The following is a 27,618-nucleotide window of genomic DNA, read 5'->3' as shown; positions in this document are numbered from 1 at the left end:
TTTCTTTTTTTTTTCTTTTTTTCTCCAGAGCTCAGTATTGTTCATTCGGTAATTTTACCGATTTGACATGTCATCATCATTGCTCTCTTTTTTAAAATCTTAATTTTTATTTTTTATTATTTTGTATGTGAGTGCGTGTGTATTCATTAGTTTACCAAAAACCTATTAAAAAATCCCATACCGTTCACCTAAACCGAACACCGCCGTCAGGAGACCCGAGGAAGGACCAAAGAAAAGAAAGGAAAGTGAAATCCAGCACTGACCAGACACCACCCACCGGGCCGCCAACCAGAGTCCTTCACCAACCCCAGAAACATCTAAATTCCAACAAATCAGGGAGACCTCAAGAGACCAAAGAAGAGACTAAGGAAAGAAAGGAAGGACAGACGAAGCAGAGTGAGATCCACAGACACCAGCCTCCACCGATTCAATGACCTGAGGAAGAAGCAGATTGTGTCTGAGTTTCGATAGATGCTGGTGTGGTGGAACTGGCGTGCATGAAAATCTCCGACGGCCCCCGGGCCCCGCCAGGGCCACCGGCTGGAGAGCAAACCCAGGAGCAGGAGCGCCCCCCACCCCAACACGGCCCGCGCCCCCAACCCAACGCAGCAGGACGGGGCACTGCAGGCCCGCAGGCACCCCACTGGTCCACAGCCCCCCCCCCCCACCACCCCCATCCACCCCCGCCATCCATCCCAACCCAGCCCCAGCTGCCCCCAAACCCCCAAACACCCCCCCCACCCAGCCAGTCTGAGCTTTTTCTATGCATAACTGTGATTTCCTACTGTGTGCCTGTTCATTGAAGTCCACTGCAGGAATGATTGCTGCTTTGTCTTCTGCTTCCCCGCGGAAAAACATTTGCTCTTGTTACAAAATGTTTCTAAAATTGAAAACCACACGTGTGTTCTTCATGTGTTTATTGAAAACATGCGTAGGCAATGCCAATGCTGTCGCGTGGATTCCATTCTGCTTGCGCGCTCCCGTGGGGCCTTAATTAACGCGTCATACTTCTCAATGAGGAGTGGACAGCCAGCGAGCGCTTCAGTGCGTGAAGCCATCTTCCTGCGCCCTCTCACACACACGCTGAAAGAGGTGTGTCGCTTACTTAAGGCGTTTTCCACATATCGGTAGACAGCCGGCCATGCGTGTATGTGTACCTGCCTTTAAAACAGAGTTGGCGGGCTGTTTCGTATTTGTTTTTTTAAGTACTGGTACTAAGAAAAAATTATACTGAGCCGTTTTTGACGCCAAAACATCAAGGTGCGGTACTGGTACTGGAATCCCGTGCAACACTAACAGAAACAGAGACAAAACATCAAGGAGAAAAAGCACAATACACAAAGCAACAAATATTGATAAAAAGATGATTACATGTCCAAGTAATGATTACATGACTGATTTACTTTTAGCCATGTTTTGAGTTCAGTCTTGAAAGTATTAAAAGTGCGGCATTCTCTGATGTTAACCGGTACAGTGTTCCATGTCTTACAGCCTCTGACTGACAGAGCCAGAGTCACTTTAAGTTGTGTTCCTAGATCCTAACGGCCATGTTAGAAATTTAGATTTTATATATATATTTTTTTTTAATTTAATGGGCAAAAGCATTTTATAAAATAAATGAAGACAAAGTTCTATTTATTTGATTTCATTTTGGGGGGGTTTTGTTATCCGTTGCACCACTAATTGTTTGGGTACAAAAACTATGAGGTGGTCAACAAAAAATGTATTGCAGTATATCCAAGATTAGCTCACTGACAGAGAGGCAACAACTTCAAACTTCGTTGAACATCTGAAGTTGCACAAAGAAGGTAAGTAAGCTAATGTCAGTTGTTTATCGGCTAATTATTGTTGCTAGCTGCGTAGTTAATGAGACTGTAAACTCACTGGTAACACTTTGCAAACACGGCAATCTGTTGCACCACTCTGGGATACCTCGAGTCCCTGACTCCTATGTTGATGCTCACCCTAAATAATATAATCTACGCTGTTGTTAAAATGACTCGAAAGGACTTGAAACTCAAAGTGTAAGACTTGTGAATCGCTTGGGACTTTTCAGTCTTGACTCGGGACTTGAGGGCAAAGACTTGAGACTTACTTGTGACTTGCAAAACAATGACTTACCCTCTGTTGGGGGTAGAGTCAACATTCATCACATAGATACACAGCTACCTTACGGACCGGTCTCAGTATGTGAAGCTGAGCAACAACACTACCTCAGACTCCGTTGTGAGCAATGTTGGCGTTCCACAGGGAACTGTATTTGCCCCTTTCCTTTTCACTCTTTACATGGCTGATTTCAAACACCACTCGGACACCTGTCATTTTCAAAAGTACTCAAGAAGACAGCCATCGTGGCCTGTGTCAAGAAAAGCTAAGAGGGGGCGAACAGGGACTGGATCACAACCTTCTGTGATTGAAGCACTAAGAAGTCACTCATTCAGAATATAAGAAAGACAAAAGAAATTATAATACATTTTTGTAAGAATAAGAAACATTAAGCATTTTTGCGACTGTTTTTATTGTCTATCCTATTTATTCCCTGATACTACTGATGGACAACTGAATTCCCTTTGCAGGGATGAATAAAGTATCTATCTATCTATCTATCTATCTATCTATCTATCTATCTATCTATCTATCTATCTATCTATCTATCTATCTATCTATAATCTACTTACATATGAAATATATTCAACAGTAGCAATGGGCAGATACCAAGTAAATTCAACAAGGGAGACAGTAATGAATGACTTTGTCGTTGTTGCGGTAAAAACTTGATGATTCGTGTGGTGATAGACTTTGGGCGCCGTAGAGTGACGTTGTTCACGAAGAATATGTCACAGCAAATAAACAAATTTGACTGCACATTTCGTTTTGAGCCAGGTAGATATAGCTTTCAACGGCTCAGTGACCAGGCCAACTTTCTTTTGTTCAAGAAAGTAGGTGTGGCTTGCTAGGCTAATACCACCCCAAACCCGAGCAAAATTTATCTCTTTTGTTCATACCATGAAAACCAGTGTCTGTTCACATGTACTTATTGTGGTTGTAAGAATTAACCATCACTAAACATAACCTTCTCTCTGAGTTCAATTGAGCTTGCATTTACAAACATTCAAGTAAATATTGTATAGGTAATCATGTTTAAATGGAGACAAGCCTAACGAGAACAAAATGTGGCCTTGTAGTTCATGGTCTATAGGCTTATTAGAGTGTAACTGCTCATCATTCTAATTAACAGCACACACCTCTTTGTGCAGAATAGGCAATACTAGCACCAGCCTAATTACTTTTGACAAATTGGACCACACCTTCTGAATCTATGCTGTCCCACAACATGAAATCCAAACCATTTAATCGTGTAAAAAGCCTTCGGAGTACTCAGCCTTGTGAATTTGGACAAAGGGTCTGGTTTCCTGTTTGTCCTTGTTGGTCCATTGTGTGTTGTCGTTGCCCCACGTCTTGCTGTCACCTCGTCAAGTTTCCTACTTAGTACATCATTTTAGATTATGGACTTTGTTGTTTTTGTGTTTGTCGGCCAGTTCCTTGTTCACCTTCCCATTTTGGTTTCATTAAAGAAATCTCATTGGACTTTATCCCTGCCGGCTGCCTCTGCTTCCCTGCTCTTGGGTCCACCTTTCCTCAACACCACACAGCAAACATAACAATATGTGAGTCATGCCACTTACATAATTTTGGCAAACATTAAAAGCCTTCCTGGATTTTAGACGTCTAACTACCCACAGAGATAGTTGTATATAGGACTGTCACGATAACACATCTTTTAGGACAATATATTTTCCCAGAAGTTGTCGCGATAAATTCTAGTATTATTTTAGATTTTTATGCCATTTATATAATGATCTTAGAGCATAATAATGTACAACAACATATCTGTACAGGGTTTGTCACGTGAGGGGTGGAATCAGGACCCAAATGCAGACAGGACATAGGAGTGGGGAAACAGAGTTTTTATATACACAAATTCAAAGTAACAACAGAGAGCAGGGCTGGCTTCAGATTTAAGCAAACACACATGTAAATAAAACCTTAACTGAGAAACCTCAATTGAGAGAGCAGCGCTGGATGCATGGAAGCAACCTCAAACACATGGAAGAACAACTTGCATGGAGGATAACAAATGTCCACGTGCTGAGAGAAACCTCAGCTAAGGAACCTCAACGTACTGACAAAAGTGTCATTCAGTAACTCTCACTAGGGCAATGCACAATTCTACACGACAGAAAAAAGGCCTACATGATAAGATGAGAGTGTTTAGACAAACTAAGAGTGACTTATATGGGCACATAGCAACTGACCACATTATCCCAATATCATAAGCGGCATATAAACTGCATAAGCAACTGACAACATCAACATCATAGCACAATGACCCCATGACCCAACCCTAAAACGGTCACGTATGACCCAATGACCTAACCCAAAAAACAGTAATAACAGGGTTCCAACAGCTTAAGCTGTTTAAGACTTAATTAAATTTGAAGTCAAATTTACCACCAACTCCCCAGTGTTACCAATGTCCCATGTTGTCCAGTGTTGAAGTGGAGTCTTTAAATAACATGAATCTGCTTTAAGAGTCACAACTAAAACCAGAACACTGTTGAATGTTTCCAGGGCCGTGATTGTGTGATGCTACCATGAGAGTCATTTGGTCAATTATTTTCTTTTAAGACTATTAAGAACTTATTGCACATTTTTGGGGCAATTCAAATCGCCTATCACACCTGCAGCATTTTTTTTAAACGCTTTCTTAACAGTGTTGAATGGCTGCATGTCTTTCACTATAAAGCAATTAACACTATATAAGAGGTGTTATAACTGCAAACTGTGAAATTGAAGGCCCACAGAAATTTGGTGGAATGGTTGTATTTTTAAATGGATTTTGAGGTTTGTTGTGTTGTGGCATTCTCCATAAAAATTTCACCTGCGAAACTAATGGAACAAATTGTAAATAAACTAATAAATTGGAACTAATTCCATTTGTGCTACTCAACTTTACATAATGGTACACCTACAGCCGTCAGAAAGCTTAGCTTCAAATATGCTATCTTCTTTCTCTTTGTATCGAAGCTGTTCCTGACGCCTGTCTCCTTGTGAGAGAGAGAGAGAGAGAGAGAGAGAGAGAGAGAGAGAGAGAGAGAGAGAGAGAGAGAGAGAGAGAGAGAGAGAGAGAGAGAGAGAGAGAGAGAGAGAGAGAGAGAGATAAAATCCTGCCTCCTACAGTGGTGAGCAAGTTGACTGTCAGGAGAGGGAATGAAGTAAGCACGACTGAATGTTGATGACATATTTAAACAATTACGAATGCAAATGACAATTAAATGACTTTGGGGGAAAACTATCATGTCCATTTTATTAATCTAATGCCTAATAAGTCGATATAGTAATTACCGTGACAGGCCTAGTTGTTGACCAGTTTAAATGGAAAGACGCAGTGTCACGCAAGGGCGTTTCAGTCTGAACCATTCGGAAACACTTGCAGATTCAAAAATATTCGAAACAGCTCTCATTGCAGTGCAGTTTCAAACTAAAAAGTACTACCATGATAACGAAGACATTGTTAATACCTCCCTGGACAGGGACAGTGTTAATCAAAACTGAACATTATTATCTTTTTTAAAGCAGAATATTTGATACTGCTCATAATGTTGGTCACTGTTTAATAACAGAGAGCAGAGACAGACTATACAGCATTCACTCTCGACTGATGCTCAGGTGCCTTTTAAAGATCCAGATTTTCCACACCCAGACCCTCTTAGCAACAAGAGTTACCCCTTGTACAAAAACTACAGTCTCATCCATTAATGTTCTCATTCTACATCAGTTAATATGCTCACCCTGATCTCTCACAAGAGTGTATTCAGCTGTTTTAAAACACATTGTATCAGCAGAAAATAAGCATAACTTTAAAACACTGTGGAGAAAATAATGATGACGCTACATGAGCAAGACAACAGCACTTTATAACATAATTTGAAGGGTTCGCGTGTTTTCATTTGAATTTTTTGATCCATTCTAAGTGCTGTAACAATACATGGTGGAACAAAGTAATAGAATCATAAATGGTATAAACAAAAAAGCGGAGGAAGCAAATTTGTAGCAAACTGTGCGGCTGCAGTCAATGTGGCGCAAAAAGTGGAAAGGGCACGGCAGTGTATAACCAATGTTTGTTTCAAGTGGAAGATGATCTGATGAAAAAGGCATAGAGGAGATGCATGGCACATTTATTGTGATCTTTAGCTTAACAACCACATGTGCATTAATTATTAGACTTTTTGTTTTGATTAAGACTGACTTTGGAAGTGAACCACGGGACTTATTCTTTTTCTAGGACTAAAATGTGACGACATTGCTATTCTTCTGAATATGGTTACAGCCACCGTTGCCATATTTCTTAAAAGCTTGAATACTGAGTTTGCAGACAACAGAGTGTGCTAGTCACTTTAAATAAATAAGCACCGCCATTTAGAAAGTACTGACACATAACAATGAAAAGAACATACCGTATTATGTTTTGTTTGTCTGAAAAGTTATCACGATGATGATACTAGTACAAGAAATTGCACTCATGGTTCAGAGTATCCTGTGTTTTTATGATCTGACTATCGCTATAGAGTATTTTCCCATCATGGTACAGGATCAGATAACATTGCCTTTACAGTCCTACCTTGACTTATGAATTTTATATTTTGCATGACTGATCTCAAATTGTGAGAAACAGGACGGTGTGCAGATGTTGCTGCATTCTCTGTGGCCCATTTAAAGCTCACCTCTATCCAACACAGTAAAAATTGCCTGAGAGACAGCTTGTAACTTAAAAAAAAATAAGTTGGTGCACTCATAGTCAAGGTACTACTGCATATTCAGTAGGTACCATGTCGAAAATACTGAATTCAACGCAAGTGTGAACTGCTAAGCGTACACCACCACACGGCTGAACTACACTTACCGCCAATTATTGTGTTGATCTGTGTATGTGGCACATGTAGCAGGCAAATTGCTACTGTGGTAACTCGCTAGTGACATTAAACGTGTTGCTGTAACGACAGGTCTATCAAGTAGACAGTGGAATTTTAAATGGCAGTAAATAAGTAAAATAAAACAGCGCAGTAACATAGTGTCAGTTGTTGAAACTATTTTATCATGTGTTCTGACTATATTTTCAAATGTATTCATAAAAATATACATATATTATGCATACATTTATATCAGTAGCCATTTACATTAGGATACCAGATGGGAAATATGTTGCCTGGAATGAAGTTTATAGGATGTCAACATTTCAGATTTAGGATTTATCTTTTTTTTCAACTCCTGTGGTTGCTAATTGTACCTTTGCCTTTATTTTGTGGAGGGGAGGAAAACCTCCTTTTGCACTCCGTTGGTGGAAAAACTAAAAATGTGACCCAGAAATATAGCTATTTTTAACTTTGCAATTTACATTTGAAGTGCAGCTGCATATTATACAGTAAATATATCGTGTATGTATTATATAGCTCCATTCACCTAAAAAAAACATTAAAATATGACTCTTGTCACCCAGTCCTAGTTCAGAGACAAGCTCCTATATGAAGCATTTCATCTGTCACTGTGGCAGATTGATTTTTGCTTCTGTGACTAAAACTAAAGAATAGAAACATCTAGATGGCACACTTTGTTTAAAAAAACAAAACAAAAGACGCTCACTTGGAGCTCCTGAGATCTCTTGTTGAAGTGAGTGTTGGATATTTTTGATAGGATGGGTGAATTAAAGTGCAAAGCTGCTGGGCATCAATGAGGATTGTGTAGCGTCTGTGGGTGGTTAAGTGAGGTGTTTTATTATATGAAAATAAAATAAGGCGCAACGAAAATAAAGCCAATATGTATAGAGTGACAGATGTAACAACGACCGCCATCGGTGCTGTTGACCTACAGAAAGAAAGAGAAAAAGGACACCAAGAGTCTAGGACTGAGAGTAGGGACTTTGAATGTTGGAACTATGACAGGAAAAGGTAGAAAGCTGGTTGACATGATGCAGAGGAGGAAGGTGGACATACTGTGTGTTCAGGAGACCAGGTGGAAAGAGAGCAAAGCTAGACGCTTAGGAGCAGGGTTCAAGTTGTTATATCATGGTGTAGATAGGAAGAGAAATAGAGTAGGAGTTTTCGTGAAGGAGGAGTTTGTTAGGAACGTCCTGGAGGGAAAAAGAGTGTCAGATAGAGTGATGAACCTGAAGCTAGGAATAGAAGGTGTGATGCTCAATGTTGTTAGTGTATATGCGCCACAGGTAGGATGTGAGCTGGAGGAGAAGGATAACTTTTGGTTGGACCTTGATGAAATGATGCAGAGCATCTCTAGCAGTGAGAGGGTTGTCATTGGTGCAGACTTCAATGGACATGTTGGTGCAGGAACCAGAGGTGATGAGGAGGGCAGGTTTGGTATCCAGGAGAGGAACGCAGTAGGACAGATGGTGGTTGACTTTGCAAAAAGAATGGAAATGGGTTGTTGTGAATACTTTCTTCCAGAAAAGGCAGGAACATAGGGTGACCTACAAGACTATAGGTAGGAGTACACACGTAGACTACATTTTGTGTAGACGGTGTAATCTGAAGGACATCAGTGACTGCAAAGTAGTAGTAGGTGAGAATGTAGCCAGACAGCATAGGATAGTAGTGTGTAGGATGACTCTGGCGGTGAGGAAGACAAAGACGGCAAAGGCAGAGCAGGGGACGAAATGATGGAAACTGTAAAAGGAAGAGTGTTGTATGACTTTCAGGAAGGAGTTGAGATGGGCTCTGTATGGTCAGGAGGTGCTTCCAAATACTGAACAACTTCAGCTATGTGATCAGGGAGACAGGTAGGACAGTCCTTGGTGTGTCATCTGGAAGGAAAGGAGATAAGGAGACTTAGTGGTGGAATGAGGCGGTGCAGAAGTGGATACAGAGAAAAAGGTTAGCTAAGAAGAAGTGGGACACTGAGAGGACTGAAGAAATATGAGAACAGGGAAATGCAGCGTAAGGTGAAAGTAAAAGTGGCAAAGGCCAAACAAAGGCCTTACGATGATTTATATGCTAGGTTGGACAGTAAGGAGGGAGAGACTGATCTATACAGGTTGGCAAGGCAAAAAGACAGAGATGGAAAGGACGTGCAGCAGGTTAGGGTAATAAAGGATAGGGATGTAAGTGTGTTGACAGTGTGATGGGAAGATGGAAAGAGTACTTGGAAGAGTTGATTAATGAGGAAAATGAGAGAGAACAAAGAGTAGAAGAGGTGACTGTTGTGGACCAGGAAGTAACAAAGATAAATAAGTAAAGATGAAGTGAGAAGGGCATTGAAGAGGATGAAGAGTGGAAATGCACTTGGTCCTGATGATATACCTGTGGAGGTATGGAAGTGACTAGGAAAGGTAGCAGTAGAATTTCTGACTGGGTTGTTCAACAGGATCATAGATAGTGAAAGATGCCTGAGGAATGGAGGAGAAGTGTGCTGTTGCCCATTTTTAAGAACAAGGGAGACGTGCAGAGTTGTGGCTACAGAGGAATAAAGCTGAAGAGCCACACAATGAAGCTATGGGAAAGAGTAGTTGAAGCTAGACTGAGGGCAGAGGTGAACATTTGTGAGCAGCGGTATGGTTTCATGCCAAAAAAAGACTACATCAGGGATCAGCTCTGTGCCCCTTGTTCGCTTTGGTAACGGACAGGATGACAGATGAGGTTAGACAGAAATCTCCATGGGCTATGATGTTTGCTGATGACATTGTGATCTGTAAGGAGAGCAGGGAACAGGTGGAGGAGAAGCTAGAGGCGTGGCGGTTTGGCCGGGAAAGGAGGGGAATCAAGGTTAGCCGTAGCAAGATGGAGTATCTCTGTGTGAATGGGAGGGACCCAAGTGGAAGAGTGAGGTTACAGGGAGAAGAGACCAAGAAGGTGGAGGAGTTTCAGTATTTAGGGTCAACAGTCCAGAGCAATGGAGAGTGTGGAAAATAAGTGAAGAAGTGTGTGCAGGCAGGCTGGAACGGGTGGAGAAAAGTGTCATGTGTGATGTGTGATAGAAAAGTTTGGTTAGTTTGTTTGGTCTGAAGACAGTGCCACTGAGGAAAAGACAGGAGGCAGAGCTGGAGGAGGCAGAGATGAAGATGGTGAGGTGTTCTTTGGGAGTGACCAGGATGGATAGAATCAGGAATTAGTACATCAGAGGGACAGCACATGTTAGAGGCTTTGGAGATAAAATCAGAGAGGCCAGACTGAAATGGTTTGGACATGTCCAAAGGAAAGATAGTGAGTATATTGGCAGAAGGATGCTGAGTTTCCAAATGCCAGGCAGGAGGTCTAGAGGAAGACCAAAGAGGAGGTTTATGAATATAGTTAAAGAGGACATGAAGGTAGTTGGTGTGAGAGCAGAGGATGCACAGGACCAGGTTAGATGGAGGCAACTGATTCGCTGTGGCAACCCCTGAAGGGAAAATCCGAAAGGAAAAGAAGAAGATTTTTTTAAATAGAAGTACACAAATTACTCAAGGACTCGTTTCACCTCTAATATACATATGCTTACCAACTTTCCCGATTCACATGGGAGACTCACAAATTTCATCCCTATCTCCGAGACGGTTCCCGATCAATCATTTCTCCCGCTAATCTCACGATTTTACAGTGATGTAAACTGTTTGCATTGTGGGGAACATATGACACAGTATCTTGCAACCCTGGCCTGCTTACATGGCAAGTGGCCGCTTACGAGACTCTCACTGGAGGCAGTGATAGCCAAGAAGCCTAGACTCTACACCTAATACATCTAAGATTTTTTTTTTGTTTGTTTTTTAAAGAGAACAGTATTGTTCATTCGGTAAAGTCATCATCATTACTCTTTTTTTTATTTTGTATTTTGTATTTTTTTATTTTGTATGTGGGTGAGTACGTGTATGTGCATATGTGCGTGCGTGTGTGCGTGCGTGCGAGTGTGTGTGTATTCGTTAGTTCACCAAAAACCTATTAAAAAAAATCCCATACCGTTCACCTAAACCGAACACCGCCGTCAGGAGACCCGAGGAAGGACCAAAGAAAAGAAAGGAAAGTGAAATCCAGCACCGACCAGACACCACCCACCGGGCCACCAACCCCAGAAACATCTAAATTCCAACAAATCAGGGAGACCTCAAGAGACCAAAGGAGAGACTGAGGAAAGGAAGGAAGGACAGACGAAGCAGAGTGAGATCCACAGACACCAGCCTCCACCGATTCAATGACCTGAGGAAGAAGCAGATTGTGTCTGAGTTTCGATAGATGCTGGTGTGGTGGATCTGGCATGCATGAAAATCTCCACCAAAGAGGGGAGCCGTCAACCCCTGCCAGGACAGAGCAAGCGCAACACCTCAGGGCCCCCCAGGCCGCGGCAGCGCCAAAGGACGACCCCCGGGCCCCGCCAGGGCCACCGGCCGGAGAGCAAACCCAGGAGCAGGAGCGCCCCCCACCCCAGCACGGCCCGCGCCCCCAACCCAACGCAGCAGGACGGGGCACTGCAGGCCCGCCAGGTACCCCACCGGTCCACAGCCCCCGCTCCCCCCACGCCCCCATCCACCCCAAACCCAGCCCCAGCCGCCCCCAGACACCCCCAAATTATGTGAATGCTTAAACTAAAAAAAGTCAAAATAAAGAAAAGTAAAATAAAAATCATGTATTCTAAAACAGTAATTGCAAAACAAAGACTTGGTGTTCCTGCATGTTTTGGCCTCTAAGGAGCAGCGTGGTGCCGTGCATCCATGGTGTACACGCTTACAATGAGAACAGATGTGTGTGTGAATATTCGTTATTTGAAGGACTATTACTCACGAAATAGATGCTAACTCATGTTAGCATTTTAATTGGATCCGCCATGCTCTAGTATTAGCGCTAGGCTAATAAACGAAGCATTTTTTGTATTTAAATACACACTGTATGTAATTTGCCTTATAGTGTATTTAGTTTTACAGTTAACCCCAACTGGGGTTTCATTAGGCAGCTTAAAGTACACTTAGGGACGGCAGAATCACACTGATTCGCTTTGGGCTTGCTACAAGCCAAATGGTGCATTCAGGGTAATTTCACAACATAAGGAACTTGTATACACACCGCGGTGTTCTGCACATTATTCATTTTTCTTCGATCATTACGTTTTAATGATCAAGAGAAGCTAAATCGAAATCATGATAAAATTTCAGTTAATCGTCCAGACATAATACACAGTAGAGATTTGTTGTAAATGCGCATACACAAGAGGCCCTATTTTCGTTCCCGCTGCAAGTGTAGCACAATCTAACAAAGTGCATGGGCGATATTTTCTTAGTTGTGGCATTTTCGTAGATTTTGCAGAATTTGGCGTATATGGGCGTTTGCACCATTGTGCGCCTTTGTTTGATGTAACAAAGCGTCTTCTCAGCCAATCGTAGCAACGCCCTCATTTGCAGAGGGAGGCGGACTCGAGCGCAGTACGCTCAACTACGTTGGGCTTGACATTGCGGAAACAGAAACAGACTCGCTAGCGTCTGTACATGACATTGGCAGATGAACTTAAAGATTTCCCCTTGCGTATAATGTGCTGTGGCCAATTTGACCTTGCAGCCACAACATGTGCGGAAACAGAACAAGACGGAATAGGGTGCATTAGTCTGTGAAAAATCTGTTGTTTTGTTACCAAAATGAAATAATATTCAGGTGTTCTTCAAACCGTAAATGTATTCAATTGAAATATTGTGTCACAGTACCATAGTCCAAAAAGTGTAACTGTACTGTAAATTGTAAACGCACATACCAGCACCTTAGTAGACATTACCTGTAATGATTAACATGTTATTCTTGTTGAAGTATTAAATATTGATTATCATGGCACCTATTTTATGATTGTAGGTCTCATGTCATAACTGTTGTCTGACTCCCACATCACTGCAGAAAAATCAAGCAAGAGTTCAAGAGAATCAAGACACTGCCAATGTTTTCAAAGAGAGTCTCAGAGCTGCCAATCAAAATTGAAATGAGGGGTGCGACACAAATGTTATGAAAACTGTGAGCTGCATTCAGGCATTAAAGCAGATGGAAATTTTAATCGGCATGCTTTAATATCAAAGAAATAATCCATTTGTTCTATCAAATAATTATTTTTATTTTTTATATAAACTATATATAACTAAATGGGAATCTCCGTAACTAAAAGATAACGTGTTATGATTTCAATATCACAATTTTTCTTTAAAGAGACCTGTTTTAAAGAGACTAAAATATCTGATTAGTTGCTGCAAAATTACTATACGTAAATTTGTTTTTGCACCTCCACTTCACAATAAATCTATAGCATTTACCTTGAAACAAACATGCATAATTCATATATATGTCAATGTATATATCAGTAGTAGTAGTAGTAGTAGTAGTAGTAGTAGCGTACTGTTTCAAATCAAGTTATCTACTTTATTGAGTCATAATTGTCAAGGCCTTGAGCGATTTGCTGTTTCATTTGTCATTTAAAGCAGTCGCTAAAGATCTAGTGCTTAAACCAGAAGTGATGCAGCGAGCATATTTTCAAGCTGACTTGTGGCAACACTCCATCAAAACTGGTCCAACTAACCCAAAGTTAAATGCTATTGTACATTTTTCTTCTAGTAGGATTCTCATCATAAGTAATCACAGTTGTATCTGCATCATTTTGCATCATGTAGCGGATACAGATCGCTTGGGTAGATGTAGGCCTACAGACAAGATCAAGAAAATACATAGCTCACTATGTCTCAAAAAAAATGTTGAAGCATTTAGCTACAAGAGCCCTAATCTCAAACAAATCTAAAAAAAAAAATTGCCAAATGAGTGCAATTGTAAATAGTTTGTTGAAAAATTCATTAAAAAATAATCTTAGATCAGCAACTAATTCACTCTTTTTTTCTATTAATTAGTCTTGGATTTGTTTATCATATAATTAAATGTCAGCATTTTTGTCGCTTAGTTTCCTCGACAAAAGAAAAAGACGGATGTATGTTAATGAAGAGAAAACAGAGAGATGCCATCATGAATCTTCTTCATCTCCCCTGACAGCTTCTATCTATCAGAGGGTCAATTTGTGACAGATGTTTCACTGCCACCAGTCTTAGAGACATCCGGCAGCTCACTGAGACACTGTGCTATCTCAGGGGGTGCAACAGGGAAGATGGGGAAACACATGCTTGCACCGTATGAAGCTTGGGCATGCCAACGTGAAGGCTGAAATGCTGCAGGGTGACATAATGTATTATTGGAGTTACTAGGAAGGCCAAAAGGGAGGCAAGACTACACAATGTAAATGCATGCTTTTGAGTTTATATTTCATATGGCAAAATGATTTCAGGGACGGATCGCTCCTTTAACCAAGACTTATTTTTTAAGAGCAGTTCTGCTAAATTTGAGGGGAAATTTTGTAATCTTGGGGAGTAATTTCTTGTTGGTTAATCACAGGGACCCCAAACAAGGATTTTATTAAATATTAAAAATATGACAACACAACGGGGAGTTGTAGGTCTGCAGCATATTTTAGTATTTGAGTATCCTACTGAAAATTATATCAAATAATCAAATATTCAGGTAAAATATAATTTTAATAGTTTTAAAGGGACAATTTAGTATTATTTAGTGCTATCTAGTGGTGAACTCATAATTCATTCATCTTAAAAGCCCACTATTAATTTTAATAAAAGGCAAAAATAAATAAATTATATCATATCAATGTAGATTTTTTTTAAACGTAATCGTAGGTTGAGTAATGGCTATTTATATTATATAGGTGGCGCCGCGGCTTACAGAAGGCTGACATGCTTCACCGTCATCTTTCTGATACAAAGGAGAAGAACTTCGCAAACGTAGTTAGCCTCTGGTGGTAGTTGCAGCTCATGTTGGACCCAACGATCGACCGCCGCTTACCTTCCACCGCCGCTTGTCTAAATCTGTTTTGCTCTCACTAGCTTTTGCTAGCTTTTCCCGCTAGCTGCTCTTGTTAGCCGCTCCAGCTAGTTCTTGCTAGCCACTCTTGTTAGCCGCTTCAGTGAATTCTTGCTGGCCAATTTTGCTCGCGCTTACGCTAGGTCCTGCACACTGGCTTGCTCGCTCCCTCGCTCACTCCAAATAATAATTGTTAGTAACTGGTGATAGGCACGGTAGTTCGCATCCTTCTAAAATTGTTGCATTCTATTAATTCACCACCAGGAGGCACTAAATTCTACACACTGGATCTTTAAAGAGCAACTTTGAATGGAAAATAGAAAATACTGTTAGTTCACTTAATAACAAACGACCAATTGCTTTCCTATTTTATAAAATCAAATTTGTATTTCTTAAATCCAGATTTTGCATAGCAGCAAACTGTATTTTCTTGTCTGGAAACATTTTCAGCAGGGCAAGTTCAAACACAAATATAAATTTCAGTTTAAACTTCCAAAACATAAGTACTTGTGCATTTGTCTTTTCATGAATCTTCCATTCTGACCTATTTTCGTGCACCTTTGATGGAAATTTGACATCTCAACTGCCATGCTGAGAAGAGCTGCCAAAGTAAAATGTTCACGCTCATTCCCCTGACTGTCAATGCTGCCCTGGTTTTGGTGCATGTAAACAAGAGAAGATGAACAGCTGCAGAAATCAGCAAAAATAAGTTGTATAACTATTCTAAAATAGCCACTTATAAATCATTATTGCAGTGCCTTGTAAGAATTAGGAGAAGTGCATTTCTGTCAGTCATGGTGACCCCGAATGGACTACGATGGTGGTCCATACCAGTGTTTCTCACATTTTTCTCACCTAAATGAAACAAAACATGAGACAAAAATCACTCTAAAAGCATTTTTTAAGAAATAGTGCAAGTACTAATAATATGATTCACTGGTTGCTTTGGTAAAAATACAATGAAATGGCCTTGTAAAAATTCGATATTTTTGTGAATTTCGCAAGCCGCGACAGCTCGTTGGCACGCTGTGTGACATTAATCTGTGCAGATTGATAATGTGAATCACTCAAAAGAGTTCTACACAATATCAGTCTGGGACTGCTTTCGGCGTGTTGATTATATTGTTTAATAGCAATCTATTAAAATGTGTCCCAGAGCACCCCAGACACTTTAATTGATGAAATTATGGCTATATATAAGATTATAGCAAGCCACTGAAACTTTAACGTTGTGTGTCAATATAAGCGGGAAAAACTTTATTTAATTAATGATAACGATTAATTAAACCATTAATAAAAAATTGTATATGAGCATATGAAATACAGCACCACAATACACCATGTAATTATTGATAACTTATTTTATGTTTTTTAAGTATTTAAGTTAACATTATTTGTTCTCTGTATTTTTTTTCTTATTTTACTCATAACTATGACAGACACCGTTCAGCAAAGAAATGCTTTTCACATCCAACACCCGTTTTGTCCTCATTTCACATTTCCTTTCCTTTTGCTGACACAGGCGTCATCATCCAGCATGGCGCTCTGTGAGACCATATGCCCACGACATAAGTCCTAAAGAGGCTGGCAGTGGGCCCACTCATAAGCAGCACATAAAGAAATGGTTACTATTGTGGATCCTTCAATGACTTATAAAGATCTCAAGTACAATATAGTGTGACTGAAATCCCAATGAAGTTACTGCACATAAAAATTGTCCAAATGTTGGGTGATATACCATTCAGTTACACCCACAGTATCCCTACCGGTGGTATGGCTAAGCCATCGCATTTGTCATGACAAATTGGCCAAGTTTCAACAGGACAACTAACACAAAATTTCCACAAATCCATTAAACTCCTTTTCTTCGTCTGCTCATTTATCGCACTTGCCAGGAGCTGACCAGGTTACAGTACGTGCAAAACTCTGCTGCGAGGCTCTTGACCCGCACCAACAGGAGAGCCCATATCACGCCGATCTTGAAGTCACTGCATTGGCTCCCTGTTACTTTTAGAATGCATTTTAAAATCCTGGTCTTGACTTTCAGAGCTCTGCATGGATAGGCTCAATGTTATCTTACTGACCTAATCCAGCCATACACATTTGCACGGAGCCTGTGGTCTGCAAACCAGAACCTGCTTGTGGTCCCTCGGACGTGTTATAAAACGCGAGGGGACAGATCTTTTAAAGCAGTAGCTCCACCTCTCTGGAATGAACTCCCTCTCACTCTGCGTTCCCTGGATTGTGTAGAGACTTTTAAAAAACATTTAAAAAACTTTCCTTTTTAACCAGGCTTTCTAGAACTAATAGATTTTTTATGTATTTTACTACATTATATTGTATTCTATTCTGTTTTGTTTTTTTTGCCTTACTGCTCTTATACTTATGCTGTATATACATATATTTTACACGTTTATCTATATGCACAGTATAAATATATGTTTTTGTTTTATGGCATTGTATTTTATATTGCTTTGTACTAGGCTGTCCTCTTTTTGTGATGCGCTTTTAGGTTTGTAATTGTAATTGTATGTTTTGGAAACTATTAAAATATTTTTGTGAATTTCTGAAATTGTGCAGTAACTGACATGAATCATCAGTTGTAGAGTGCCATGAAAAAGTTGTTCAGTTGTGTGAAATTCACAACAAAGATGTGAAAATTCATAGTTAAGGAAATATTTTCACACAACTAGAACTCATTAATCACATCACAGTTAACAATGAAGGTGTCTTGTGTGAAGCAAGTATTATTATTATTATTTGTTATAACTGACTACTTTGTCTAATACAAGACACATTTTGATTCCCATGATAAGCTTCAAGTCTCTAATCTTTAAGTAAATATTCCTTCAGGGATTTAAGTACCTGATGTGAAAACACAAACAAATATACTCAAAATGCAGGAAGGAAAGGAATATTTTATAGGGAAGTCCTTGGAAAGCAGACTGCATCTGGCCCACTGGAATAAAAGCTTCAGGGCTCGTGTGAAGCTTTTCAAGCTACCACTTTCCCCAGTTCAACTATCTGTCTGTCACACTGATAACATGTCACAGCAGGAATATAGAAACAGCATCTTTAAAACATGAGCTGGCAGAGCATGCTGCAAAGTATGCAAGAATGTATGTGCCATACGAGGGAACATCTCCTCACTATATGAATATGGGCCTTGCTTTTGTCATGGCCCCTGAGGTCCTCTTGGAGGTGCTATGTCGCTGGCTGAGTGAATATGTTGATTAGGGTGAGATTACTTACAGTGAGTACTGTGTGGAGCACATTTCAGTGGCTGCTGCTCTCTCTGCTTCTCTCGTCAGTAGTCCACTCCTGTCTACAGGACAGTACCTTACAACACCTGTTTTAACTCCACCACACATTACACGGCTGACTTTACTGGTTATTCATAACAGGCTTGGGGAGTAACGGAATACATGTACTAGCGTTATGTATTCAGGACCCACAAAAAAAAGTAAATTCCCATGAATGTCATACAAAATAAGTTGGGAGTATTATAAAGTGGGCTCAATAAGAAACATTTTTGACATTGTCCAGACATTGCCAGGAGACTAGGCACTACCTAGGCGTTGTTAAAAAAAAGTGCACTTTCACTCCAACCTGTTATTTAATGTCATACGGTTTAGGCATGATTCTTACAACTCACTGTGAATCATAGAGCACCGCGAGTGCCACCATAATGACACCTATTACTAGCAATGTGACAGGATTTACAAAAAATGAAAATCTGTCCAAATGCAAAGTCCGGTCTGAAAGGCCACTTCAACCTGAGTCTACAACACACAAAGGATTTTGAAAATCTTCTCAGATTGTATGTACACAAAAAAAAAAAAGCATCTGTTGTATTTAAAGGTGCAATGTGCTGTTCAAAAAGGCCATATTAAAGCTTCATGCATGCTCCACCAATGCCCAAATGAGTACAAAGTGCACTGACTTTTTTACTCCAAGTGTGCCTAACAGATTGTATCTTCCCTTCAGTGTGGAGTGTTCGCCCCACAGTTTCTTGAGTGGGGGAGGGGTGGAGTGCCGCCATGTACGAACTGTATTCAGGGATCTTCTCAAAAGTTTGTCACTTTTTTTTTAATGTACATGCGGTAGACCATCCTACCAGCTCTCCTGCTTGTCCGGGGGAAATGCCTACACTGCAAAAATGGAGTGATATTAAAAAAGTCTAGTAAAGGTTGATGCGCTCAGAAATTGTAAGTAAACTTTACAAGGCGTTAAACAAGAAACTTAACTAGATTTTTTCAAGTAAATCCCGTCAGGAACGTGCAAGCTCATCTTCATCAGTCTCTGCATCTGTCCTCTTGCGGCTCTCAGCCAATTTCAAAGTATGCAGCGGGATCGGTGGCGCTACAATGAATGGCTGAATCAGCGGCTATATGCTACACACTCAGAGTGCGCATGTACAGCTAGGAACGAGCACACACGAGTCGTTACGGCAGATTGATTGACGGGATCAAGAACCAATCGTTAATATGATCCACCCGGAAGATGCAGCGACAAAAGATCCTTGAATACACGATTATGAAATCTGTTATTTTTCTAAAACGCCTGGTTAACTAAAATCCCGCCTCTCCCCTTATGGCTGCCGCGCCCCTCTTATGACATCACCCTTGCCAGCTGGCACCGCCCCGCACCGCCCATGAACCAGTAACTATGGAAAAACATATTGTGGAACCTCACGTCCTCAAACCAGAGTCAAGTGGCAATCTTGATGTACTATTCATTCATGCACATGATAATGTGTGTGACAAGTACGTTTATTTTGTATACCACAAAATACGCCTGATATATCGTGCTTGACAACAAAGCTATTGTTCGTGCTTTATTCTAATATTATATCATCATTTAGTTAGTAATTTGATTTACATACAGCGCCGCCTCTCCATCAGCGATGACTGGGGGAATTGCACACGTTTTAAGGTTTAATCTCCTGGTCAATCCACTTTTGTAATGGCCAAGGTTAACCAGGCAGTCTTCTGAGAAATGATGATCACAAACAAACAGCTGCTGTGGATGATCTGTCACTAGGGTGGCCGCGTCATAGTGCCTCTTTCCTAGATACGTTTGTCAAGCGTGCCGCCTGAAAAAAATTCAAAAGAGCGGAGCATCTCGGCCGCTCAGACCGCACCATCATCGGACACGCATGTACGGGCGAGCACACAGAGCTTTAATTTCAGAGCCGAGCTCAAGCCTCAGCCAAAGTTGCCGCTCATATCGCCTCTTCCCCAAATACACTTGTGGGGCGACCCGCAAGCTGCTTGGAGAGTGGGTGTGTATTTAGTCTGCACGGGTGTATATACGGGGAGGTACAGGTGTGGGTCCTCACTTATAAACGTCATAGGTATTTTCTTGGGTTGGCAGGGGCTGGTGCTTGGAGAGCAAGAATGAGCAGGAATGTTCAGAAATGGGTGAATGAGGAAAACAACACTTTGGTAGATTATATTAGATTATATTAGATTATATTAGATTATGCACCAGGGGGCTCAGGCCAATAGGGTGGGATAAATAAAGTCTGCTGGGACCAACCACCATAAATTCTGTTTTCTTTTCATTGAAATTTAAAAAGTTCAGTGCCATCCAGGACTTGGCTTCCTCCAGACAGAATAAAAGCAGCCATAAAGGAGAAATTGTCCTTTTTGCTCAGTGGGACATGCCATGCTTTCCTAAAATGGAACAGAGGGACAGCAAATACACTGTAAACAACGGGGGGTCCAAAATGAAACCCTGTGGAACACCATACGGCAGTGGGGCAAAACGAGAGCAACTAAGGCTAACACAAAAACTCCTGTTTGTCAGTTAGGATCATTCTAAACCACTGCAAAGGAGCCGACAGAATACTTTGGTCCACCATATCAAATACTGCAGTCAGGTCCAACAGAACAAAAGACACATACTGTAGTCTCCTGTGTCATTAGCGAGAAGGATGCCATTCAAAACTCGTAACATGGCTGATTCAGTGCTATGCAGCATCTGAAAACCTGCCTGGAAAACCTCCATGAGGTATGGATGAGGGTTCAAATAACAGGAGACATTTTGACCACAGTGAATAATGCATATAGAATACATTCAATATGTGACAGCCCTGTTGTGTTGTGATTTCACTTTTGAGAGTTTCTGGGTTAAAATCTTGGCCCAGGATCTCCTGTATGGAGTTTGTACTGTATGTTCTCCCCATGCGTGCATGTTTTTTAACCTGCTACATGCTAAAAACATGCATGTTAGATGAATCAAAGACTAGTGCATGGACGAATCTCACAAAAATAGAAATCCTAAACCACTCGCCAGCCAACACTGTCACAAATCAACGGTTACACTGACAACACTGATTGCTGATTGCATATTTGGTTCAGACATTTGAGCCGCACAACCCAACGTTTAGCTGAGCCAATAATATTTTCCGGGTCAAGGTCTGTATTGTCTTTGTAAATGACAGCGATTCTCATTAATGATTTCTTTATTTACTTGGGTTGCATTCTTTCTAACATAAATACAAACGCTCAATGAATCTGTAAAACACATTCCTGGAACAGACAAGGAGAAAATGAAAATTTACTTTAGCTCTGCCAACAACAGAGACTCAGGAGAAGACACCTGTTCTCGTTTTTGGACCACAACCAACCATCCAGTGTCTTTGCAAGGCTCATGCCAAAGTCACTTTTCAACATGATAGCAGACATTTAAATAAATGAATTTTCAGGCATGGGATAAAAGTTCCAGCTTTGGATCACAATGCTTCTAATGCTTTTAAATGAAGTTAAAGTGGTGACCACGCCCACATACAGTAGCATGGCAGTCTCATTAATTGGTCTGACGAAGACATTATGTGTAAGCACATCTGAGCAAAATGTGCAGGGGGGAAAAGGAAATGCAATACTGGAAACAAAGTAAACCCACAAATTGTCATGAGATTGTGATCTTCTCTGGTCGGTGGTTGACCCCCTCCCCAGTACTGTCTGGGATGGGCGGAGCCTCCCGTGCACCCCTGTTCTTTATTGCAAGTACAGTATAGTACATGTGATAGATGCCGGACTGTGACATATTCACCACCATGGCCTTGAGTTTTCTTTCTAGTCATTTTAGTGTAATTTTCTGGCCATTCTTCCTCGTTCTCAGTCGTGATGTAAGTATTTAGTTTAGTCTTTAGTTTGTTTTGTTGCGTCCACTCCCTGTAGTGCTCCATCTATCTACATGTTTGGTAACTTACAGTTGTTGTTTTTTTACATCTACACTTTTGTCATTGTTGTTTTATTTATTTTTTGCTTGTTTTTGCTTGCCATGTGGTGCTCCCTTTGTTTCATAAAATCCTTGTTGTATCGCCAACTCTTGGTTGTGTGCTTTGGGGTCCTATATTTCATAATAGAAACAGAAATTCCAGATCCTGATAAATCATTTTTAACAAGCGGCCCTGGAGAACATCCTACTGCTCAAAATGTTGCATTGTTAAAAAGAGAACAAAATAATTCATTGGGAGCTTAACAATGTGCAGGCCTACTCGTTTGTGCCCTGCAGTATGTAATGACTCATCTTTGTTACTGTGTCATATTTTGTGGCAAAGGTGCACGTCCTAACATCTAAACCTGAGGCTCGGAGGTAGCTCGCGTATCCTTATTTAATGACATTTCTGTACAAAAATCTTGCTACAGATTAGCAAATGGAGCAAGTCTCTTAATGGGTCTAGTGCATTGCAACGTCCAGTTTAGCTGTGACGTGTTTATGAGGCAACTACCTCCCATGGAATGGCATAACAAGTCATCACCTACACGACACCTCTGCCTCTAATCCTCCTACCTGCGTCTCCTACACACAAGCTCAGTGTTCTGTTCAGTGGAAATAGACCTGCCCCGCAATGCATTTACATGTCCCCTAATGGGGGCGCCTCGCCAGAGTCTGTCATTACACACACCATTAGAACACCACTGAGGATTTATCTCACAGTTTTCTTTAAGACAGCAACAGGAAGAGGAGGAAAAACCAGAGGATGCTAGAAGAAGATGGAGTGTCAGATAGGTAGGAGAGATGCAAGGAGCGAATTTCTCATGGCTGGGTGGAAGGAATGAGGAAACATACCTGTACAACAAAATCAATGAATAGGAATGAATGAAATAAATAACAGTTTCAACAGCTTGCATGTGGTTATTTTGGTTGTTTGCTTGTTGTTTACTTTTAGTAGTATTGTAACGGTACCAATCACAATAATTGTGATATGAAATGTTCATATTGTTTCATCTCTGTAAGCTGTTTTGTTTCTAAATTGTCTGGAGGACAGGGACAGAAGGAAGGTGAAAGTTGAAAGCAAGAATTAGAACACTGTTAGCGACCAAACCCTGCCGTGGATAGCAAGAATCCACAAAAGCTATGAATAAATATTCCTGGATTACTGGTGATTATCAAACTTGAAATATGTGTCTGGGATAGAATACATTTTGAATGTTGTAAACTCCTTTTTTTAACCTGAATAATGATTCATGAAGGAGTGGTGAAACAGCCAAAATCTTTGCAATAACTGATGACATCAGTGGCGTAAATATCGACGGTGCAGCCGGTGCGTCGCACCGGGGCCCAGAGACAGCGCAGGGGCCCATGACAGAAGGGGAAAGAAAGAAAGAAAAAAAGAAAGAAAGAAAGAAAAAAAGAAAGAAAGAAAGAAAAAAAGAAAGAAAGAAAGAAAAAAAGAAAGAAAGAAAGAAAGAAAGAAAGAAAGAAAGAAAGAAAGAAAGAAAGAAAGAAAGAAAGAAAGAAAGAAAGAAAGAAAAAAAGAAAACGGGGAAATTAAACGGCCAGAGTTATTTTGTAAATACAATGTCGGTGTCTGTACGATGACTTCGGCATCTGTCAGTCACGATGAGTCTTGACGTGATGCAAGTTGGGAAAAAAAAGTCGTAGCTAGTGTGCGTGCCACCGTCGCCGTCATGCTTTGCAAACTAACATTTGGTTTTTTTTAAAGCGTTGCGCAAAAAAGAAAAGACAAAAAAAAACATGACGTTTAAAAGGCGGTTTCCCCGTGTCCCCGCCGCAGGGGATGAATTTGACAATAAATGCTAAAAGCTAATATCGCATTTGGCTCAGGCGCTCTGGACCATTCTCCAGATACAATAAACAAAGAAACAGGTGTTTTTCTGACAAATGCTACTTTGGACCTATAGGAGCGTCGTAAATGACTTTGCTGAGCGCGGCGCGCAGATGAGCTTCTAATGAGTGAGTATAGCTACAAATTATTTTTTGTTATGAAGTGCAGTTAGTGGGATTCAAATCTATGGCAAATTACTTTATTGTTTTTTGGTGCCATAGTGAGCCTTTTGCACATGTTCAAACAGATTTAAAAGTTGTAAAACAGAATATAATGTTTTGGAAGATTTTTGTGTTATTTTTAATGTTCAATATAGATGTCGCAATATTGAAATTGGAGGCCCTGCAAAAGTCCTTGGTGACAAGTCGCACTTCTCTCCAAAGACTGTGTGCGTGCGTGCGTGTGTCCGCGGCAGCGCTCGTGTATGGTCGGTGGATGGGGGATGGGGGATGGGGGAAAAATTGGGGCAATGGGGGGCCCAATTTTTTTTTTTGCACCGGGGTCTCTCAGCATGGTGTTACGCCACTGAATGTCATGTTCTTATTCTGACTTCAAAGTAAAGTAGTTAGCACTGGATCATGTAATGTAATCTATTTTACCACAATTTCTGAAGACTTGATTAAACACCAGGTAACTCCACGACAACCCAACCTTCGGGCCTTGAACCAGTTTCTATTGAGTCAACAGCACCACTCCTGGTTGCAGCCAACACTACTCCGTTTTGTCTTAATTAAGGTTAGAAACCAGTAATAAACCAACAACCATTCAAACTCATCAGAGTTCATTAGTCAGTCATTTTAAATTGCATCTCGGAGCCTTTGGAAGTTGAAGATTACATGAAGCTACAAAATTGTAAGCATTCTCCAGTCATACGCAAGTTCCAAGTCAAAAATGAAATGTTATTAAATACAATTTTGGTTTAATTTTTTGTTATGTGCTGCAACATCACAGAGGCTGCAAGTTACACAGATGCTTTTGAATCACGTGTAGGCAAGATTGTGTCTCTAATATTAGGCACACCTGCACTGCATTGGATGAAAAGAGTTGATCATATTTGACTTTATTTCACTACATGAGAGAGAAAAACATGAGCAATGCCTGCTTGCTCTTACGCTTTGACCCTGTAGTGTAGTTTTACATCAATCCAAGATAAGATAGGCCTACTATAAGAAACACTGATTTAATTCAAATATGAGCATTCATATCATTATGAAGAAAGAATGTTTGAGAAAACTATTGTAATTTGATGTCATTAGATTGTGTAGCTAATGTTGGGACCAGTAGGTGTATTCATTATTAGAAGGGACAAAAATATGGGACGAACCGGCGTATATAACCCAAAGCCCCATGAACATTTGACTAAATTGTTACTGGATGCTTCAATAAAAATTTAACATTATAGCCGAATCCACAGAAAGTTTTACATGGTGGTTTTAATGCTTTACTTACTGTCATTCAGAGTAAAATGAGACGTCACCTTCTATGTTAGGAATGCTATATACTGTAATAAGTCAAAGCAATCAATCATCATCAAAATAACAAGACAAAAAAACCCTAATCTTCATAGTTCAAGTGTCTGACAAATCATCCTCCTTTAATTACAGTACAGAGAAAATGTGTCAGCAGACCTACCTTCCACTGCGCACACTGAAGTGATCCCAGACAGAAGAACCGCAGTAAAAGTGGCCAGCATAGCTCCAGTGAGCAGCCGTCTATCCTCTCCCATTCTCCGGCTAGCACAAACCATATCCCACTGATGCACTGTTAGGGTTCCACCGGAGGACTCACATTTCCATCGTGATAAAGCAAAGCGCGGGTTGCACTGTGCTGGACCGCCACTCAAGAGCACACGCGCACACACACACACGGCTCACAGAGGGTGTGAGGATTCTCCTCTCCCTCTTCTGTCATTACCGCCTTTCTAATACTTTTTTGGCCAATCAGGGAAAGAGACGGCGGCTCATTAACCAATCACCTTTCTTTTGGCGCCTGACCCACACTTCGAGCCCGATGGACAGATCTCGCATGGTTTCCCTTGTAAACCGAGCGCCCTCAAGCGGCCAAACAGAAGAACAGCACCTAATGGCACGGCACCTGTCATCATCTAGAATTTCAGTAGCGATTCCTGTCACCTAGTTTTTACTAATAACAACAACAACAACAACAATAATAATAATAATAATAATAATAATAATAATAATAATAATAATAATAATAATAATAATAATAATAATAATAATAATAATGTTGATTGTTAAAGGGTGAACATCGGCACTTATATAATACGTCTGTATGTAAAAATTATGTCAGCACTAATTTACCCACCTGAAAAACTCAGTAGAGATTTATTGCGTTTTATATAATTTAACACATTTTTCCCACCCACTTTTTGGGTCATCATCCCCCTCTCCCCCATCTCACCCTGTCAACGTCAGACGGAAGTGACCAATCGTCATCAAAACATGCATTTGCACATTCTTACTCTTGTCCTCTTCAACCTGTGAAAATATAAAAGCGATCAGCACATTATTTGGGATTTTATTGACATAATGTGAGCTCCTATGGTGAACAAACACTATCGAAAATATTGTGCTGATTATTGTTGTTGAGGATTTTTGCTTTTACACATTGCCGTGAACAAGAGTAGGAATGCGCGTATGAATTTTGGTGGCAATTGGTCTCCGCTTTTAAACGTTTTGTGACTCTATAGATTTGTTAGACTCCAGGCAGGCAGGCAGTTCACTACCCTGGCTTAAAACACACAGCTATCGATGCAGCAATTAATGTTCGGCCGCTAAACAGACCAGGCGTCCATTTCACAAAGCATGTTCAACAAACGCCGAGCCTAACCCTGAACAGCGATTTGACATACACTGAGAGAGGAAACTCTGCGTTTTCGGATCCAGGACAGCTGATTTGAGGTAGCTATATGAACGCAGAGTAGTTTCATCTGGCGTTGCCACTACACTAAAAAGTCCACATCAATGGATCCCCGATTCGTCGAGTCACTATGGCAATGGGGAAGCAGAGCACGGCGCTGTCCTCTGCTTCCGTGTTTTTTACCCCTCTCAATTGGAAATCTAAATGTGATCATATGGCAAATTTGAACATGTCATTAGAAAAAAGTTCCACACAGGAGAATGTTGCTGCTCGGGTGTCGGGTCAATACGTAAATGTAAATATAGTCCTTTGCAATCACAATAATATTACAGGGGAAACCTGTTGAATGGTAGCTCATTAATTCATTTAATTTAGGTGCAATCCTGCGGGGGAGAAGCGCACTTGACATAAGATGAAATATAAAAACATTATTCAAACGTTTATAAGAAAAAAAACGGAGCGCAACACACAATATATGCTGTGATGTGAGCGTATGACTACGCCACCGGTAATGTTGCAAATGTAAGGACTGATTAAGTTGTCTATTTAGATGATGGACTGTGATGTGAAATGGTACCGTTCAAAAAGATAACTGTCTAGAAATGCCACTATATCTATGTGCGGTCTGATAACAATCTCAGGACGAATATTTAATTTCCTGTGTAAAAAAGCGGCACCTTTATCAATAGGTTCATTGTCAAAAGGACATGCCACATTTGTGACAAAAGTGGACTT

At 40.6% G+C, this 27,618-nt stretch overlaps 1 protein-coding gene across 1 annotated transcript in view; it reads right to left on the bottom strand.

Annotated features, from left to right (window-relative positions):
- The window catches only part of LOC147165207 (ephrin type-B receptor 1-like), a 298,813-nt gene extending 272,906 nt beyond the window's left edge, over positions 1 to 25,907 (bottom strand). Inside the window, exon 1 of the mRNA XM_086090150.1 lies at positions 25,636 to 25,907. Within this exon, the coding sequence (XP_085946276.1) occupies positions 25,636 to 25,750 (115 nt within the window). The 5' untranslated portion in view covers positions 25,751 to 25,907. The remainder of the gene's footprint in view (positions 1 to 25,635) is intronic.
- Positions 25,908 to 27,618: the final 1,711 nt, after the last annotated feature.

Source organism: Leptonotus elevatus, chromosome 11 (genome assembly GCF_054856555.1).
Source record: "Leptonotus elevatus isolate MCC_2025b chromosome 11, RoL_Lele_1.0, whole genome shotgun sequence".
In the NCBI taxonomy this organism is placed as follows: domain Eukaryota; kingdom Metazoa; phylum Chordata; class Actinopteri; order Syngnathiformes; family Syngnathidae; genus Leptonotus; species Leptonotus elevatus.
This window is presented reverse-complemented; position numbering and strand designations above follow the sequence as displayed.